Source organism: Melanotaenia boesemani, chromosome 23 (assembly GCF_017639745.1).
Source record: "Melanotaenia boesemani isolate fMelBoe1 chromosome 23, fMelBoe1.pri, whole genome shotgun sequence".
Classification (NCBI taxonomy): Eukaryota; Metazoa; Chordata; class Actinopteri; order Atheriniformes; family Melanotaeniidae; genus Melanotaenia; species Melanotaenia boesemani.
This window is the reverse complement of record NC_055704.1, coordinates 17,812,113-17,831,313: the sequence shown is the minus strand read 5'-3', so window position 1 is coordinate 17,831,313 and position 19,201 is coordinate 17,812,113. Positions and strand designations below refer to the sequence as shown.

Here is a 19,201-nt window from a genome sequence, read left to right as displayed (position 1 = left end):
GTGAGACAGAAAAAGAGAAACTCCAGGATGAAAAGAAGAGCAAATAGCCAAGAAAAATAACTATCCATTGGTCAGTCTCTGCATGCATACAGAACTTAAAGATAATTATTATCCAACCCTGTGATCTATGAAGCTATTCGATTTTTGCTCCTCTATTGCAGCACAGGCTTCAGTGCACATCTTCCTCTGTACCAAATTGTGGGCATGGGATTAAATCTACATGTTTTGCAATATTTTGCCCTTTGACAAAGTTTGAAAACCTGTCGGGGAAATGTTCACTAAATGATCAAAATCATCACAAGTTCAAACTGCTGCTTCTTGTTAGCATTTTTATTCTGCACATGCTTTTTTCTAAATGTGTAGCCTCCCAGCTAAAACTCAGATCTCTTATCTTGCAGACTTTAGGGGATTCCTATTATAGCCACATACAGCAAGAGAGTCCATTAGGCCGAAAAAATGTTTCTTCAACCTCCCTGTTTACAGGTGGAGGTGAGCCCTCTGGAGAATGCCATCGAGGTAATCGAAAACAAGAACCTGCAATTACGTACATTGATCACCCAGTGTCAGAGCCGGCAGATGCAGAACATCAACCCCCTCACCATGTGCCTCAACGGGGTCATCGACGCCGCTGTCAACGGGGGGCTGGCGCGCTACCAAGAGGTATGACTGGCTCGATGGAGGATGAGGTTGGAGGGTTTTAGAGATGAAGGCAGCGCTCAGAAGCAATGACATATGGATTGCCTAATGATGTATGAAGGTGGGATTTATGAAGTGATGGGATATGTGGAAAGGGAGCATTTTGTGGAGGGAGGAGCAGGGGAATAGCTGGATGGATGGATGGATGGATGGATGCATGAACGGCTGAGCAAAGGGTTGATCAGGTTTATAGATGAGTGGAGAGCAAGAGGGGATGGAAGCAGAAAAGCGAGATAGATGAGTGATGTAGGGATGGGTGGATGGAATGGGGCTTTCGGTCAGTGGATAGATGGATGGAAAGAAGGATGTGGGGAAAAAAACAGGCTAATGTAAAAACATACAAAAAGAAGAATGGAAAAAGATGGTTAGAAATAGCCATTTAAATGAAGTGAAAGGTTTTGTACAGCTGCTATATTATACGCTGAGGTGGTAAAAGACATTCACAGGTTGGTAGAGGAAAACTAAAACATAGCCAGTCTCACTGACATGCATTGGCATCAACTTCGGCCTCTTCAAATACCACCTGAGAGATTGCTGGATAACAGTATTTCCTCTTTCCATAAGGAGCACAACAAAGACAACTAAAACAAAAAGAAAACTACTTAAAATCTACTCAAGAAAATTGTTTCTACTCTAAGAAAACAGAGTGGACTCCGCTCTGTGTCGCATAGCAACTGCTGGGAGCGTGCACGTGAGTGAAGGGGTGCATGTTCACGTTGTGCATGCATGTGCTACTGTTCAGGGAGAACATACTGTGTGTGTGTGCTTGTGTGAGAAGAACATGCCTCAGTGTAGAAGTGGCCTATTAAGTTTTATAGTATACTGATACAGCCACAGCAGTAAGGGTCACTGAAGTGCTTCCCACCTTTGCTGCTATTGTTTTGTTAGAGAAGAAGTAGCATATGGAAAGGATTTCCTCCTTTACTTGCACACACTGTTTGCAGGCTAGCATTTATTTCTTTGCATAGAAATGGCATTTCTCTGGGAAAAGTCAACCAACAACTGCTTTCTATTATTTGTAATTTAGATTCTTGTATCGTTTGCAATTGAAAGTGACACATATTTCGATTATTTTGCATAAGCTGGACGCATGTGGGTCTTTTTCTGCTGCAGACACATTGCCACTGACATCAACGCTCATTTTTCTTAGCAGAATATATCAAGCAGTATCCCATGGGCCGCGCCTATAAATCTATTAATTTTTCCCTGTAATGCCGATTGACAGCTGTGGAGGCTCGGCTACAAATGAGGGAGAAATTGTCATTATTAATATTCAGATTTATCGCTCCAGTTTGAGTTGAAACCCTTGAGGGGGGGATGCTGTCTGATTTATTTTCCCCTCCCATCAGCGTTCCCTCTCTAATTGGACTTTGCTAATGATTAACTGAGCCACTCTATGGCGGGGTCTCGCTCACTGCAGTCCCACCAGAAATTTCCATCACAGGTGCTAGATTATTGATCTTTTTTTTTTTTTTTTTTTTGAGACTTTAAGATGGAGTCTTCTGCTGAAATGCAGCTCTGCTGTATCAAAAATTATTACCTTAGCACTCTTATATTTGACTATAAAGAGTGTAATAATGTTTATGCAGTTAAAAAAATTCAAATTCATTATCCATCTGTGTTGCCCAGTTTAATAAGAGAGGAGCACGGCATCACGTACGGTGCATACTGATTTGCTACCTTGCTAAAGATTGCCATCTGTAGATGTTTGGAATAATAAAGCACCTTGGGTATTCAGAGTCTGCAAGCCATAGTCATATTCGATAGAGATCTATCTGTGCATGTTTGTGAGTGCACACGTTTTAAGCAGCCTTGAGCATCTTTTTTCTCTCTGTTTGTCTCTTTGGAGATAGACAGCTGTGTCCTTGAGAGAGGAACCGTACCACACTATTTGCCAACGCTCTCTTTACCTACCAGTTCCTCCCCCCCCCCTTTTTTTTTTCTTCTGGGGCAGATTTGAGAGCAGATTGCAAGCTTGGCTTTTCATCAGTTCATCTTCTCCCTTCTTTTGTGTACTCTGATGCAGACTGAAAGGGATTTACCATCATCTGTGGATGCGTCGCAAATGTTGATGCCAGTGTAAACAGAAAAAAGTGAGCACTTAATGTATGGATGTGGCAATAAACAAAAAAACAAAAGCGCTACAGTAATAAAAAAGCAGACATGGGTGATGTTCATCCCTTGTTCCTCCTTTGAGGTGCTTTTTTTGATGAACATGTCTAGGAGAGTGAACAGAAGGCACATACTGTGAGCCATAATCAATAATTATGATTTTTCTATAGGGACAGTCTGTGACAGGAAGCAGAGACATGAATGAAAGTGATACAAGAAGAGCTTTTAAATTTTGATACAGCATTGGCTTTTAAATCAAAGTGAAATCAGCCTTTTGATTGCACTGAAATCAATTTTTCATGTTTTTCTTTTCCTATTTTTCCTGGTCCCTGAACAGCACAAAAACCTAGACAGGAGTATGGCCCCCCGTCTGAGTGCAGTCTCAGTTCACTCTGTGTACTTGCTCAGTTTCTTATGAATGTTTTGAAGGACTCCCTCAAATAAAATGTGTGGATACTAATTCACTGAGTCAGGTCCGCTGGGATTAACACTGCAGCCTGGACTGCTTACTGCATTCCCTCTTGGTGTGTACTTAACAGATGTTGTGCAATTTGTCCCCACACAGGCCTTTTTCGTGAAGGACTACATTATGAACCACCCTGAGGATGGCGACAAGATTGGACGACTGAGGGAGCTCATGTTTGAACAGGTTAGAAATGAGCAATGAAGCAGTCGGCAAATTTGTTAAATTGCACATCTATCATAGCCAATTAAATCCGGAATCCAAAAGGAATTATTTGTCAGTTTATACAGACAAAACAGGAACTAAGCAAAAAACAAAGTTTGTTTTTATCTTGCAGGCACACATACTGGAGTATGGCCTCGCTGTGCATGAGAAGTTTGTTCCCCAAGATATGAGACCACTCCATAAGAAGCTGGTGGACCAGTTTCATCTCATGAAATCCAGTCTTGGTATACAGGTAAGCCACAGACCCAGTTTGTGACTGTCAACAAGTCAAAACAGCTTCAGGAAAATTGTTCCAACACTGCATACTTGTGAACTAGTCATTGATAAGAAGATTAAAGCAATCTTGCATATCTCATATCGTTTATGGAGGCATGTTTTGTATTTGACACCAGAAGGCAACCGCTGCTTTTAGACTTCAGAGTGAATGACCCCTGCAGTCCTCAAAAGGGGAAAGGCACCCCTTATTAAACAACCCTTCCTCATCTGCATACAACGTATTTTATTTACATACCTCATGCTGGCACAAAGAAACATTTAATCATGTGCACTTTACCCTTCCCCAATCTAAAACCCCAGGAGTTTCCGGCTTATGTGCGAGCAAGCCCGGTTCACTTCACCAATGGAAGCCCACGAACATGCAGGAACTCTGTGCCCAGCATTATTAGCCCAGACGCTGGCAGAGGCGTTGCTAGAAGGAGGTGATGACATTTTTTTTCATGTTTTGCTCTCCTTTATGAAATTCTTGTGCATTATTTATGTGTACTTCTTTGTCTTTCTTTAGCTTTAATGAAATGTCAAATCCTTCTGTATTTTATCATGTAGCACATTTATGAATCATTCAAAAAAAACTTTAGTCTCAGGAATGTTTAAGATTTCTCCTTCATAGCGTCTCATCTTTTCTTACTTTCTTTTGATGGGCTGCCCTTTACTGCAGACCTCTGTCCTCATCTTCCCTTTTTTCATTTTACTTATTGCGTCTCCACCACACCTAGACTACCACCCTCTGTGCCCTTTCTATCTTCCTTCTTTACTCCTTTACCGTTGTGGCTCGGCGTTGGTGTGTAATAGGTGGGGGTGTCAGCTGGCTGGCACCCACAGAGATACTTATGTGCGGCTGCTGTCGTGCCAGCAGGTAGACTGCGTGTATGTGGGTGTGTGTGTGTGTTTTGATGTGTTCAGTGACCCATCTACTCCGTCTACCTGCGACATTCGGCTTCAACAGTCTGATCCCAAGGGACAGAGAAAGTTGGGGACACACACATCACTTCAATCTCCTAGTGACATTTCACGTTTTTGCCTGAGTTTTGATTTTTTTTTTTTTTTTTGGCTCTATCATTTAAAAAGCAAAACAATAGGACATCATTTTTTTCCTAATACTTTTGCCTTTTGGCAGGTTGATGAAATACTGTGATTGGTGCTTCAATAATTTAGTTCTAATCTGAAATCTCCTGCCTCTGTTTGTCTTTTATTCCCTGCCTGTCATGCTGCTGAATTTTTTTTGGTGAGTCTAATCTCTCAAAGCTAATAAAACATAACATCATAACCTTTTTACCTTTAATGATAAACACCTTAATAATCTCTCTTTGCCTTTTGGATCCCCTCAGCCCCCACAGCTACCCTGCGGTGAACCGTTACTCCTCGTCCTCTTTGTCATCTCAAGCCTCCAACGAAGTCAGTAACATCACCGGGCAGTCTGAGAGCTCGGATGAAGTCTTCAACATGCAGGTAATCCCTCTCTGTAATACACACATTCAAGCAACCTCTTCCACCCTCCCACACAACCCTCGTAAAGACTCTTAAGGTAGTAGATTGAGTCCACATCCTAACATTTGCCCTCCTGCTCCCTGCAGGTTTGACTTGCAATACTTTTTAATCCACCTTCACTCTGTTTTCACCCGTATTTCCCCTCTCCTCTGACCCCTTTTGGCCTATCTTCCTCTCCTTCTTGTTCGGAGCTGTTTCCGGCCAAGCAAATTGTCATGATTATATCAAATAAGGACACGGTGCTTTGTGTGGGCTGTCTAGGGAGCCCGCCTGAGTCTAATCTAAACTAGATTTGGCCAATACAGAGAGCTGCCGACAACTCCTGGCAAGCTGTCTGCTGCACCTGGCGGCCCTAGAGTGATAGTAAAAGAGAAAACATGGAACGAAAAAAAAACTGTTGTCAGGGATCTGACTGAGCTTATTATGGAGTTAGGGTTTAATCCTACAGATTATGTCCACTTTACTGATCATTAGATAAATGCATCCATTTACATAAGTGCATACTTTTTTAATATGTAAGGTGGCAGATGTGTTTATTGCCCTGCATAAAATCATACATCTTCCACCTAAATGCAGTTTCCAACCTAACAGCGAAGCATAAATACTACCAATTTATTGGCTGTGTAGGAAAAAACCCGTACTGCAGAGTTATGTGCATTTTAGAAATTTATAAACTTATCTTAGTTGATGTTGTTGATCTTTTCCACATCCAGCCCAGTCCGTCTACCTCAAGCCTCAGTTCCAACCACTCTGCCTCACCCAACGTTACCAGCTCAGCCCCTTCCAGTGCCAGAGGTGAGACGGCTTATTCTTTTTTTTTTTCTCTCTCTCTCCCAGAATTATACCCTACAGGCTTGTAGACAATATTTCAATCCAGGGTGACTCACATCGCGGGAGCAGACAGAGGGCCAGCTGGACAGGCTGAACTTTTAACCTTTTGGGAACGCAATGTTCTCTCAAACCACGGCGACATCTCGCACGATGAGGTCGGCGAGGTTAGACGACAGCTATGGGATACGTGCACAAGGATCTGGATGTGGCAGAAGAGTACAGTAAAGATAGAAGGCTGGCTGAAAAGTGAGGGAATGAAAACTATAGAGAATATAAGATAAGTGCAGGGAAAAAAAAAGAAAATGGGCTCAGAGAAATGCTGTTGAAAGAAACATGGAGCTGGTGAAAATGCACAACGCAGCAAGAAAGAATAAGAGATTATTACAGCTGTGCCAAGTATCCCTTAACACAATCCCCATTCCAGACCAGCCTTGGACATCCAAGCTTCCTCTGCAGCGTAGTATGAATGTCTAATGCCTTCTTCTGCTGCCCTCTTATCTGGATGTGTTCAAATGACTAAACGTGTTCCTGCCTGATCCCCATCATAAAAAGTGAGAATATATGAAGACGTTTATGGAAGCGTATACACTCCCCTTTGGCAAGCTGCTGACAGCGGGCGGTGCCCTTATAAAAGTGCCCTCTGTCTACCCATAAAGCGCGGAAAGAATTATTGCCACTGTAGTGTTATCTGAACAAGAGCCAGCGATTGGTATCTCATATTCATATGATAGCCTTCCAAGTACCATCACATTTGCTAATGGATCAAGATCCATACAATAGCTGCAGCTGCTGAGGGGAAGAGCAGTGGAAAATAAAGAATTTGCATATCTGTGTGTGAGAGTGTATGGGGTATCTCTGTTCTTGTGTTACATATGTAACCATGTCAAGCTGTAGCTCGCGTCCCTGTTGTGATTGTCCAGTGTAACAGAGGAGGTGAGGGAGCAAGGTTAGAGGGAGTGGGGAGAGAGAGTGTGTGTGTTTGAAGGAGGAGCCGGGCCATTTATCATGTTGTGGAGCTAGTGAGGCTGAAAGGATGGTGGAGAGGCTAGGAGGGAGAAAGAGAGATTGGCCTTTCCTGATTGCCAGTATTTGTGGGTAATAGCCTAACACCTTGCTCCTATTTGGTCTTTTATGTGTTTGTGCATGCTCTTGTAACTGTTTATGTGTGTGTGTTGCTGCTCTAACATCTCACACTGTTTACTCCAGGCTCACCTCAAATGGCAGAAAAACACAAGCATTCCAGAGAAAATGCCTGTCTGTCTCCAAGAGAGAGACCCGTCAGTGCCATCTTCCCCAACCCCCTCGACCCTGCACAGGTTAGCACAAACATTCGTGCTCATTCACACACCCACGTGCACATAAGAGCATCCAATTCGACCTGGATAAATGGCACAATAGCAGATACAGTTCATATTTCATGATGCCTCGTGTTCAGGCAAAGATTGGTTTTAAATATTCATATTAAACGTGCTATACAGCTCAATTCAGTGTTAACAAACTTAACCTGAACATGAAAGTGAATGTATATTTATATGCATAGAGAAGGTGGCAGTGGATTAATTATAGTTCCTTCTACAGTGGTATTTTGGCCTTCAACATATCTAAAAGTTTTGGCACCTCCAGTCACATTTCTGTTCCTGTGTGTAGCCAAACTTTTTGAAAATGAACTAATCTAAAGGCAAAAAAACAAAAAATCAGACTTTCTTTCAAACATTATTTTTGTTTGTGAACATTAATATAGTTCAGTAACAAAAAAGAAATTAAGTCTGGGCACATTGAGAGAATTGATCTCTCAAATAAATTAACCAAGACCTAAGATCTTAATTAACTTGGCAGGCCAATGGCTTGTTCACAGTTATTATAAGACTTGGTGATATACAAGTCAATAACTTGCTCTAAGCACCTATCTAGCACTCTGAACAATAAAACTGCTGGTGAGACAGCCATAAGAAGATGGCTTTCAAGTAGCTGTTCTGTGTGCTTGAGATGTAATTAACAAAAAGCAGTAAATAAGAGTCAATGCATATTTGTCTAAACTTGTTAAAACATCACATTGTTTGCAACAACTAAGTGTTTACAGGAAAAACTGTTGAGCATGAGAGTATATTTTGACATCTCTTATTTAGCTTTTCTCAGTCATAGAAATACTGTACTTCAAGGATAGTAAAAGAGCTACAGTAAAGCACCATTTATTTTTTTCCACAGATAATAAACTATGTTAACCTTTAAAAATCTGAGGTCCTCTATTTAGGGGTTTAAAATCGGTTCCAAACTGTGCCAAAATGGCCATTTTGGAGACTTTGCCTAAATTTTCTATACTAAAACCTCTAAATGTTTTTCTGCTTCACTTTTTGGAGTTGTTTTCAGAGATAATGTTCACATACTGATAAAGGATTATTGCATTTTTAGGCTTTTTTCATATATGCTTTGTGCCATCTTCATTTCTTCCTCACCAGTAACAGCTATACTGATATTTACACATCTTCAAAAAGAAATCTCACAAGTGTTTTGTTTTATTATGACTCCAGAAATATTTCAATAGACCTTGTGGTTGCAGCAATGTTTTCATTTTATAATGGGTTTGCAATTTTCGAACAGCGGCCTAAAAAATAGGCACAAGGGTTAAGAATAAGCAGTTTTTTTTCTGTAAAAATTAAGTGGCACAAAACTGTACAGATTCAAAAACAGAAGGAAAGAGATTTGCTACAAAGCACATGGAGGATTTCAACAGGAGACATCAAGTCACCGAGCTTGAAATCCTGTTTCATGCGCCACTAACAGCGGGCAAAAGCTAAGGATTACACTGTTGAGAAAACTGATCTAATAAGCTACAGCCTAAGTCACCTTTTTTTCTTTTTTTTTATTGTGGGTTCAGCATTGAATGAAACTATGGTGCTATATTTATTTTTTAAATATATAGTGTCAATATTAGCATGAGGAAATTGCTTACTTGTCTTTAGACAAGTAAAGTTAGTCAAAGAAAGTCAAAATGGAGAAAAGTCCTTCAATATTGTACCTCTACACTGTAATATAACTTGGATAAATCACTGTTTCATTTGAATATAAAGAAGGATAACATATGAAGAACAACCATTTTTCCTCTGCAGATAGCATGTTAGGTATAGTGGATCACTACCTGTGGTCTGAGAGCTTAGTTGTGTGATTGTGGCGCAACAAAAGAAGAAGCCGGTCTATATGTGTCAAACACTGCAGCTGCCTTTATGGTGCATACAAGGGGCAGAAAACAAGGTCACCTCTGCTGTGTTTCGTACTTCTCAGTGGGTGACTTTTGCCTCTGAGAGAAAAAAGAAAGCCTCCTGAACAAGGGCACATGCTGTAAGGCCTTTAATAGCTGAATAGTGCTGTTTTTAAAAGCTGCTGATGTTACTGCTGCTTTTTTTTTTCTTTCTTAAGGAGTTGCTCTTCCTTATCCCTCTATAAATGTTCCTGATGTTAATAACAAGAGGCGACAAGAACAACATGATATTGCAATTCTTTTTGTTGCCAAAGGACAGCATGTAACACAATCACACACTCCATCCACAAAGACAAGGCTGCGCTAACAGAAAGATATGTTTGCTTTCCAAGGCCATTCATCTCTTGTTGTTGCTGCCTGTGACACAGTTGGGCTGTTTTCTTCTTTTACTCTGTTGGTGTTATATGCTACAAAGAAAGGGTCTAACAGTAATGAAACACTATTATGTGGTGGTGGAATGTTGAGAAACATTGATTGCTTGTATCATTCGCTGTAAGGATGCAGTAATACAGGTGATTACACACTCAACACTCTGTGACTTTTTATTTGTGGTTCTCTTTTAATTAGGCTTTCTTTTCTTACATCCATCTTCCATAAATACTTTGTGGGTTTCATGCTGGTACTTACTTATTTTATATTTCAAATAAAAGTGTCCGAACGTAGTGTATTTGACAGTAACTTGCATGATTTCTTCTTTGTCCAGAGAGCTCCTGCTCATCAGATAGGGGACACCACTTTACCAAGAAGCGATCCCAACCTCTCGGCTCCAGATAAAGGTAAAAACACCATCTTTAGCATACAGCTTTCACTTTCATGGAGGACTGACCATTCAGCTGTGTTAGAAATTTAAAAAATACACATACTTTTAGGAAATATCCATAATTTTCTGAGCTCCTTCTCTGTTAAAACATAAAAAAATCCCCAATATGTTTCATTGATCACAATCCCCAAAGAGAAAAAGATTTATGCAGCCCTGCACAATTATGCAGGGATGCTGCCATGGTAACTGACAGCTGTTTTGATTTTCATGCATGCTTAAAGTGCTGTCCATGGCGAGCCTCTTTGGTACTGACATGCAGTGTGTGACAGTTTGACCACACATTGAAAAGAGGCACCTGCACACAATGTCTGCAGGTACACAGGAAATGGAGGCAAATAAAAAAAACACATCTGTTTTAAGATTTTTTTTGTTTGTTTTTTTTGTAATCCCATCCTATAAAAAGAATAATTAAAGAGTGGATGCTCTCCGTGCCATACTGGCATAATTTTGCAATATCTCTTTGTGCTGTTAAGGATAACAGGAGGTCTATAATGTTTAGAGAGGTTTGCATCTTCTTCCAGTCGTTCTTATGTGAGCCAATGCTCATGCTCCTCCTCTCCACTAAGTTTCTTTGGTAGTTTCTTGCATATTCTTAAACAGAAAAACAACCCGCAGTGATCTCATCCTTTTACCTTGGCAGAGAAATAATTAGGAAGGCGTGCAGAGTAGACACCTTATAATAAAGAGTGGCGAGTGGGATGTGATCGCTTCCTTGTGACTCGCAGCCAAACTCACAAACGCCTTTCCATGCAACTCAAGTGTGACCAGTAAATAATGCAGTGCCAGATGCATACAGTAAACTAACACAATATGGTAGAATTTATGCACATGACAATGATAAATGGTGTGAGAATTTACACCAAACCTGTTGTTGTTGTATAAGTGTAATCTTTTTTTGAACCTCTAATTAGAACGTCTTGTAGTGTTGCTACGATAAAATACTCACTTTAAAACATAATACACACACACAGACACACACACACACAAAACCTGTTCAGCAGAGGCTGCCTTGGGTTTATAAATAAATACTTGCACAATCAACCCAGATGGCACTTTGTGGCTGATTACAGTTTATTTTTTACAGAAGTGTTTGCACCTGAAGTAGAGCATTGAATGAGATCAATCTATCTCCAGACTATACTAGCTAAGCCTTAAATTATAAAAAACCTTCAACTGTTTCCTGATTTTATTAATTTGTTCAACACAAAACATAATCGAATGTTAATTATGTTAAAGTTTCCCACCTTAAAACACTGTGCTTCAAACTTCTTATGATGGCAAACAGCCATCTTTGCCCTAAAGCTTCTCAAGTTTGAGAAATCTCCCTTCAGCCCGCAGCATCACGTGATAGCTGTGTTTTCACACACGCCACATACTGGACATGGATGCCAAATTAGTCTTTGTTAATGGCAGCCAGGGAGCAAAGATCTGGTAGAGTTCAGTAGTTCTGCTTTGATAAAGCTAAACAAAATTGAATTCAGATAAAGTATCTCGTTTTTACTAGATTAAAATGTGACAAAGATCAAAAGTCAAATTGCATCAAAATGGATATCGTTTTCTGAGGATTAGGGCATTAAGGTCACATTGATTCACATGCCTACATGTAGCCTTTTTGAGCTGCTCTGTGAGCCACGGGGCCAACTGCTGCCAGGATTATCTGCCACGTTGTGGTGCCCAAATTAGCCAAAAAGAAACTGTGACCCATATAAGCCGACAACACCACACAAGATGCCACTGAACTGATATTGCCATTGGTAGCGTAGCAGCTTCCAATGTCACCTAAAATGTCTTATCTTACTGTTCCTGTTTGGATAAAAGGAAAAAAATAAATATTATAAATGACTAAATATATAAGAAGAGAGAGGGATAGCTGGATATAAAATGAAGAACTATTTTGAACCTCAGTTGTGGACTGGGTAAGGCTTTAAGTTCCTGAAGCTTTAAGATAATTTTTTTTCAGTTTTAATTATCATGCTATAAAAATATCTGTATTATTTATTAAAGGGATTCTTTTTTTTTTTATCCAATTTAACAAACGAGTGAAACATCCATCATGTAATCATTCATTTTAAATGTCACATCATTTGTGTTCTCATATTGTCCTGTGCAAACCTTTTATGTGACTTGTGCTGTTTCTTTGTACTGTGAAGTGAGACCCACTCCCAGTAGCTGGAGCCTTGACAGTGTCAAAGTGGGCGCACCATCCTTCTCTGACTCTGTCAGCAAATTGGTAGGCCCTCCTGTACCTCCTAGGCCACCGTACTCAGGTAAACTAGCTGATTGTAGTAAATCCTTTGCTGAAGAATGGTACTAATTTTCTAGTCTAACCTTTGACACCTGGTGCTCTTGCCAACATTTACTGGACTCTTTCCCATCTGCGACTTCTTGACCTTTCAGCACTTTATATCATTCTTCTGCTGTATGGCAACATCCCTTCTAATGCAGGGTTAGGTTCACAACTATTACGTCTCAACAAGCTTTCTCCACCATCGGTTCAAATTGTTTTAGTTGTTATTTACAGATGCAATGTTTTCAGACGTAATACCCACTGCCCAGCAGCATAATCAGCAGATGGGGTGTTTTTGTCTTTTTTTTCCCCAGTCTTTCTACCATCATCGCGCAGTGCAGCAACAGCTGTTGGATGTAGAAAAAGCTTAAGGCACTCTGAAGGACCTGCAGAACATTAGTGCTTATTTGATTTGCTGATGCTTTAAGCAATTTGCCCTCTCTGCTCTGTGTGTTTATGTTTTCATGAGTCATGCTGAGTCATGCTGGTGAGTGGAAGAAAACATCTCTGATTTGAATTTGTCGTCTTTTCCTTTTCCTCTCTTTCTCTGTCAGCAGGCTCCTCGGCTAAGAACATGAGGTCGCAATCTCCTGTCCCCATGTCCAGATCACCGCAAAAGGTTGGTCCAGTTTCTGATCTCTCTTTCTTTTATTTTTTGGTTTAATCTTTCCCCGACAGAGAGGCTGATCAGGCTTGTCCTGTACCGCCAACATCTCACTGGCCAGCTCCAGGCTCTTTATCCTACTTTGTGTCAAGTAGAAGACTGAGGAATTTTGCATTACTGTTCAATGAAGCTGTTAACAGCTCTACCACCGCTGATTTAGTACCTTTTATGTCACAGCTGTCCCGCAGAGGCCCTAAAATGGGACTGGCTGCGGGGCATTGGTTGTATTGGCTAAATATACACCAAGCTCTGAGAGGATGACACCTGTTATCTGTAAATCTGCAAACAGAGATGGATTTTTTTAAAGCTTCTCTTGTTTTTTTTGTCAGTGAATCAAAGATGACAAATACAGAGCATGTTTTGTGTCTTTTTTTTTTTCTATTTACTATTAATGTGATGAAACCTCCGTATGCGTTCCCTTCATCTATCAGCTGAGGTGTTGAAACAAGTGTTTAATATCTTTGACCTCAAAGTGTTTTTCTGCATTTATCTACAGATAAACAGCTTATTCTTGCTTTGTATCCAAGCTCTGATTTATCGTTAATGAGCCTCTTATTAGTTAATACCAGTCAGTCGAAGCAGAAGAGGTCCAGGAAAGGTTAAATAAGCGCTGAGGGAGCTTTTAATGAGGGCAAAAAGTTGTTTTGAAATGCATCTAAGCTGAGCTCATCTTCTGCTAGCTACAATGTTCTTTGCAGGCTTTTTGCAAACAACAGTGCTAAGCTCCCAGCTTTGCTGCAGGTGTGATATCCGCTCACGTGTGACAGCTACCAGGAACATTGCTGTTTGCATGTGTGTGTAGTCTGCTTGTAAAATGGATAGAGAGATACAAAGTGTGATTGACAGCTTGGCACTCAGTGTGCACTGTCAGTCAGATTTAAGTGCGATGAAGTGTGTGCAAGTTGCCACATTTGAGTGTGTTTGTTGCTGTGGTGAAAGAAAAAGCCTGGAGGGAAGCACCAAGCTGCCCATCACGGCACAGCCAGAGACGCACCCTCTGTGGACTTCCAGCGGGGACCCATTATCTGGCACATGAACGCGCACATGCCAAACGCACACATAAGTCAGTGCAGCCTGGGGCCTGTTACCACACCATAAACACCAAGACAACTGCAAACTTGTGGAAAAAGAAGGGGGGGAAAAGGACAAGGCCAGTCTGGCTAAGCTGCACTTACTCATCTCTGCAGAAATGATACTTGGTTGAAGCTTCTCTTTGGAGAAGCCAGTCAGAACTCTAAATTACTCATCACCACTGTATTAAGCATATAGATTTTCTTCATGCTCAGGCCCAGATATAAAAAGGTTTCTCCACTTGTGCTTGTCAAATGATTACCTCTCTTTATTCATGCTCCATGTAGCATGAATGATACAACCTTACTGATCAACTCCACACTCCACTAGATCCAATTAGGCTTCACTAGATACAATGACAGCATTGGTGTAATTGCTTAGAAAAACATTCTGAAAAGTGATCAGACTTTTGTGAGGGAAGTGCAGCATATTGTGTCTTTTCATCTCAGTGCACAAGGCCCATTAATAGGCTGGAAAAATCTGGCCCTCTCAGTCTTTTAACCAACTATTTTCTTTTAAGTTATTTGTTATCGCTGTACTGCTGCGTCGACACACTCTGCAGACAGCAGAGCAGTGAATGCGGGCAACACGGTCACATTTTTATGGCTTAGGCTTATGATGTTGATGACACATTATGTGCAAAAGTCATTCCAAACTGCCCTAGTTATTTGTTAAAGCTTCACCAACGTAAAAAATAGACATGCAAAGGGACATAAAAATACAATCATACCATAGTAAAACCAATTAAGAACAATTAGAAAAATTAAGCAGCTTTAAAGAAGAGAAAATAAAAGCTGAAATCACCCTAGAGATAAAACGTTACTTAAGCTTTGGATTGTTCAGACTGTGGCAGCAAATAAATGGAAAATGGTAGAAAAAGGAAGACTTTATTAAGTAATAAACAGTGTCATGCTAACAGGGTTTATTCCTGCATATGAAATGTCTTAATTTTGTCTGCGTTTAGTCAAATATATTTAAGTCAACTTGTTATTGATGCTAATTCCAAAGACAGGTGGACACTATTTGTGCCAGTCACTGTAAAGATCTTAAGGTGATTATAATATTTTGCTCTCTAATGAAAATCATGTATTTAGATTAATTTGCTTTCAAAGTATTTTATTTTTAATGTGTATTTAAAATATCCTTTTGAGTTATAGACTTAATACACAGAGTAAAATCTATTTTCTTTTGTAGTTCCTGAGGGCTTCCATGCATCACTTAAATGTCTTTTTCTTTCTTTTTTACTAAATGTTTCTAGATTATTAGTCAGTTTTTCCAAACTTCAGGACAAACAAGTATGATAATATTTGTCTGAAAGGCTGCAGATAACTTTTCCCCCTTCTTTCGCTTGAGAATTATTATCATACTGTCACATCAGGCCCCTACAAATTATTAAAATGACGCAATCTAGAAATCAGATGAAAAGAAGTAACTGCTTGAAGTGTGCTGTAAAGATGTTAAAGCTATGGAGACTTCAAATTGGCTTGTAGGAGTAAATTCTTAACAGACATGATGTTTGCATGAAGAATACCATGATGTCCTGTTGTTTTCTCTTCGTAGACCACTGTGCCGCCTTTCACCCCTTCACCCACTGAGTGCCAGACCGCCAGCCTGGTCTCCAACTCCCCCGTCCTGTCTGGCAGCTACAGCAGCGGCATCTCCTCCCTCAGTCGCTGCAGCGTGTCTGAAGCTTCAGGAACTGAGTTGCCTGTTGGTGACCATCCACCACACCCTCTGCCCCCGCCCATCACCCTGCCAAATTCCATCCCTATCAGCTCGGATGAGCCAATCCGCAGAGAAAACAAGACCCCTCCTCCGTACAGAGAGAGGAACAACCCATATGAGAGAAACAACCCACGCAGGCCTGTGCCGCTGCCCCACAGCCTCTCCATTCCCCCACAGACAGACCCTCCGGCCCTGCCGCCCAAGCCTCACCAGCTCCGCACAGGCAGCATGAAGCTGGATGGAACCGCTGACCCTCGGGTCCCCAGACCGAGGCCTCTGCCCAGGAAGGTGTCGCAGCTATAGGCGCTGGTTAAGGGGCTTGCAGGAGGTGGAAAAAAACACTGGCGTATTTTGCACTTTTCTACATGGCACTCACATTTTTTGTGATCTACAGTTTGGCATTCCTGATGTACACTCCAATGAAAAAACACAGGCCTATAAATAAACGGTCCAAAAAGGAAAGAAAAAAGAAACTTATAAAACTACAAGACACATAAAGTTCCCTTTTGTATTTACTAGAGAGCATTGCATTGACTTAGTCATTCTGCACCTTTTAACTCTAGTTCATACAATAGGTCATCAGTCATAGCATACGTTTACCAGAACACTCTAGAAAAAAACTGTTTTGATAGAAGTAATAATCTCAGATATATGTATATTGGTATATATAAGAATTGTTTTTGCCTTAAGTATTGGAAACAGAGTCTTTTATCTGTCTTGCACGTTTTTTTTCCTTATTTCTTTTTTTTTTCAACAACTCAGTATATTTGTATACTGTATGGCTAAAAAAAAAAAAAAAGGTGCTAGATGCCTGGAGTATGCATTTTAGTAAAGTGTAGAAGACTGGGGTGTGTTCTCATAGTCATGGTACAAAAACTTACACCAACATACATCTTGTAGATTTGAATTAAATATTGCTGTAATTTCTTCATTTGTGCCTCATGTTGCAATTGTCAGTTTAGCTAGGACCCTATTTATTTACCTTTTTTTTGCCAGGATTAAAGTTATTGGTAAATTACTTTTTGCACAGTGAAAGTAGTTATGAGGCCTATTTAACTAACAAAACAAGCTTACTATTCAAATAGGGCCCCCACTGATGGTAAAGTCATTATTTTGGACCAAAAGTATTCATACAAATTGGACTTTTGCATTGGCCATTCCTACTTATGTGAACACACCCTCCTCCTGCATGACAACAGATCTTTGTTGTGGGGGTTAGCAGTTATTGTGCCAAAGGAAGCTTAGCGATGTCCTTTACTTTTTTTTTTTTTTTTTTTTTTTTTTTAACCGTTTTGATTCCAGGTCCCAGATTAAAAAAAAAAGTTTAAAGTGACTTTCACTCAAATATCCAAATTTATATCAACTCTACTGATCTGGTGTAACTTTAGAAAAGCACAAACACAATTTTCTCCTCTTCATTTTGACCAGTACTGTTTTCATTAGACAAAAGAGTAATTGGAGCTGACTTTCATTGTCAGCAGTGACCTAACAAACATGATGACTGATATTCAGGTGGAGAAATACTTACAAACAAATCCTCATCAAATATTTGAACAGTTGGGATTTACTTTCAGTTTAATTAAAAAAGATGGACGTGAGATGACTGCACCAGAAGTAGGTGCTCAGTTCTGCCATGTCATGTTGCATTGCTGCAGTTAAATAGATTATCTGTGGCAGGCAGATTTCACACTGTTTTGTAAAATAGAAGAAATTTTTAGCATAAAATATTCAGCATTTCAACTCTGTGCAGCATTTTTTTTTTATTTGGCAGGTGGGGCTGGGGGTAGTTTTAGTATTGTTTGTATGTTTAATTAATTTTTTTATTTGTTGTGATTTTTTTTTAAATTAAATCTTCACATTAATCAGTACTTGAGAACCTGTAAATTATATGAGATTGATGTAAGTATGCCAAATATAAAATTTGTGTATTACAATTAATGTAAATATTGTGTTTTTAACAAAATTTAGCTATAACAATTCACAGCTTTGAATGTAATGTTGAAGCAGCAAATGATTATAATAAATGTTTAAACTTTTGTGAGTGTTAAAAAAAAAAACCTAAAGTCATGCTCAATGACTCTTAACTGATTTACAAGTTCAATAAACTGCCCTATTAAATTACAGATGGATTCACTGACAGATTTATTATGAATTTGTCACCATTTTTGGATGTTTCTTGCTCCCTGCTCAGATTTGTATAGTATGACAATTATTTTTGTCCATGTCTTCCAGTATTTTGGGATAGGGTGTGAGCCAGGGATCATCAAGTTGTTGCTTAACTTTTGGTAACACCACTTTCACTGGGTATGCTTTCATATGCCACATTGCAGCAGTAGTCTGATATTAACCTGATTAAGGCTTCACTTTGCTGCCATGTAGACAACTGGTTTTAGTTGCCTTAACTTAAATAAGGTTATATTTGGAGTAAGCAGTGACTGATTTACACTAGGCATTTAAAAAAAAAAAAAAAGTGCAGAAAAACTTGTCAAACAGCCAATGATCTATTTTATCAACAGGTGTTTACTTTGGTTGATGTAGGACTTTTATTACTGCTGCACAAACATTCTCACTTCAATGATAAAAGGAAAAACATGTTTTTATCCAGATCATCAGTTTTATCAGTTTCTTCATCCATGTTGGCTGTTTAACTTCAGTCGTCACATCAGGTGGTTTTATGATAGAAATTTTCACCATGGAGACGGTTGGTGAGAGGATATAATGATATAGAACAACATCCTTAAAAATAATGTAAAACGTTCTCATTTGCTGCGAGGGATAAAAGGAAGCTTCCCTATAAACAAGCTTTCTCCTACATCAACAATGTCTTTGTCAAGTTTTTCTCCTTTAAAATAAGAGTTCCGTGCCAGAATAACTTGGGTACACCGTGTTGCGCTTTCCAACTTATTAACCAATCAGATGCGACTCCCCATGAAGGCAGCGCCTGGTATTTTATGTCGGCAAAAGAGCAACAGCGTGCAGGTATGGAAACTAGTAAAAGAAGCGGACCAGAAATAATTTCAGAAAAACCTAAAAAGCCTCGGCATCCTGCTAAAAAAAAAAAGCAAAAGACCAAAAACGGAATAAAACGAGGATCAATATTGGAGAATCTTTTGCAAGGTGGAGAAGTCTGAGCTGGCAAAGTTTCTCCTCGACAGGTAAACACCGGAATTTTTCTTATTATTACCGAAAAGTTTACCTTGCAAAGATTTTAGTCCAATTTATTTCTCGGCACTCATTAAATTAATTTGTGTGCCTGTATGGATGTATAAGCGGAGTAAATTAGTGGC

The 19,201-nt window shown here is 39.8% G+C and overlaps 1 protein-coding gene across 6 annotated transcripts in view; it reads left to right on the top strand.

Moving 5' to 3' along the window:
* Positions 1-18,178, top strand: part of dock4b (dedicator of cytokinesis 4b) — a 111,107-nt gene extending 92,929 nt beyond the window's left edge. For 2 of the 6 annotated variants that reach the window (XM_041977704.1, XM_041977700.1), the window contains 11 exons: positions 484-660; positions 3,374-3,457; positions 3,609-3,728; positions 4,073-4,194; positions 5,110-5,221; positions 5,974-6,055; positions 7,298-7,407; positions 10,051-10,123; positions 12,318-12,434; positions 13,012-13,073; positions 15,750-18,178. In XM_041977704.1, the coding sequence (XP_041833638.1) occupies positions 484-660; positions 3,374-3,457; positions 3,609-3,728; positions 4,073-4,194; positions 5,110-5,221; positions 5,974-6,055; positions 7,298-7,407; positions 10,051-10,123; positions 12,318-12,434; positions 13,012-13,073; positions 15,750-16,217 (1,527 nt within the window). In that variant the 3' untranslated portion in view covers positions 16,218-18,178. Of the gene's footprint in view, positions 1-483; positions 661-3,373; positions 3,458-3,608; positions 3,729-4,072; positions 4,195-5,109; positions 5,222-5,973; positions 6,056-7,297; positions 7,408-10,050; positions 10,124-12,317; positions 12,435-13,008; positions 13,074-15,749 lie in introns of all 6 variants that reach the window. The other 4 variants (XM_041977701.1, XM_041977699.1, XM_041977703.1 and 1 more) reach the window with 3 other exon arrangements.
* The last annotated feature ends 1,023 nt before the right edge of the window (positions 18,179-19,201 follow it).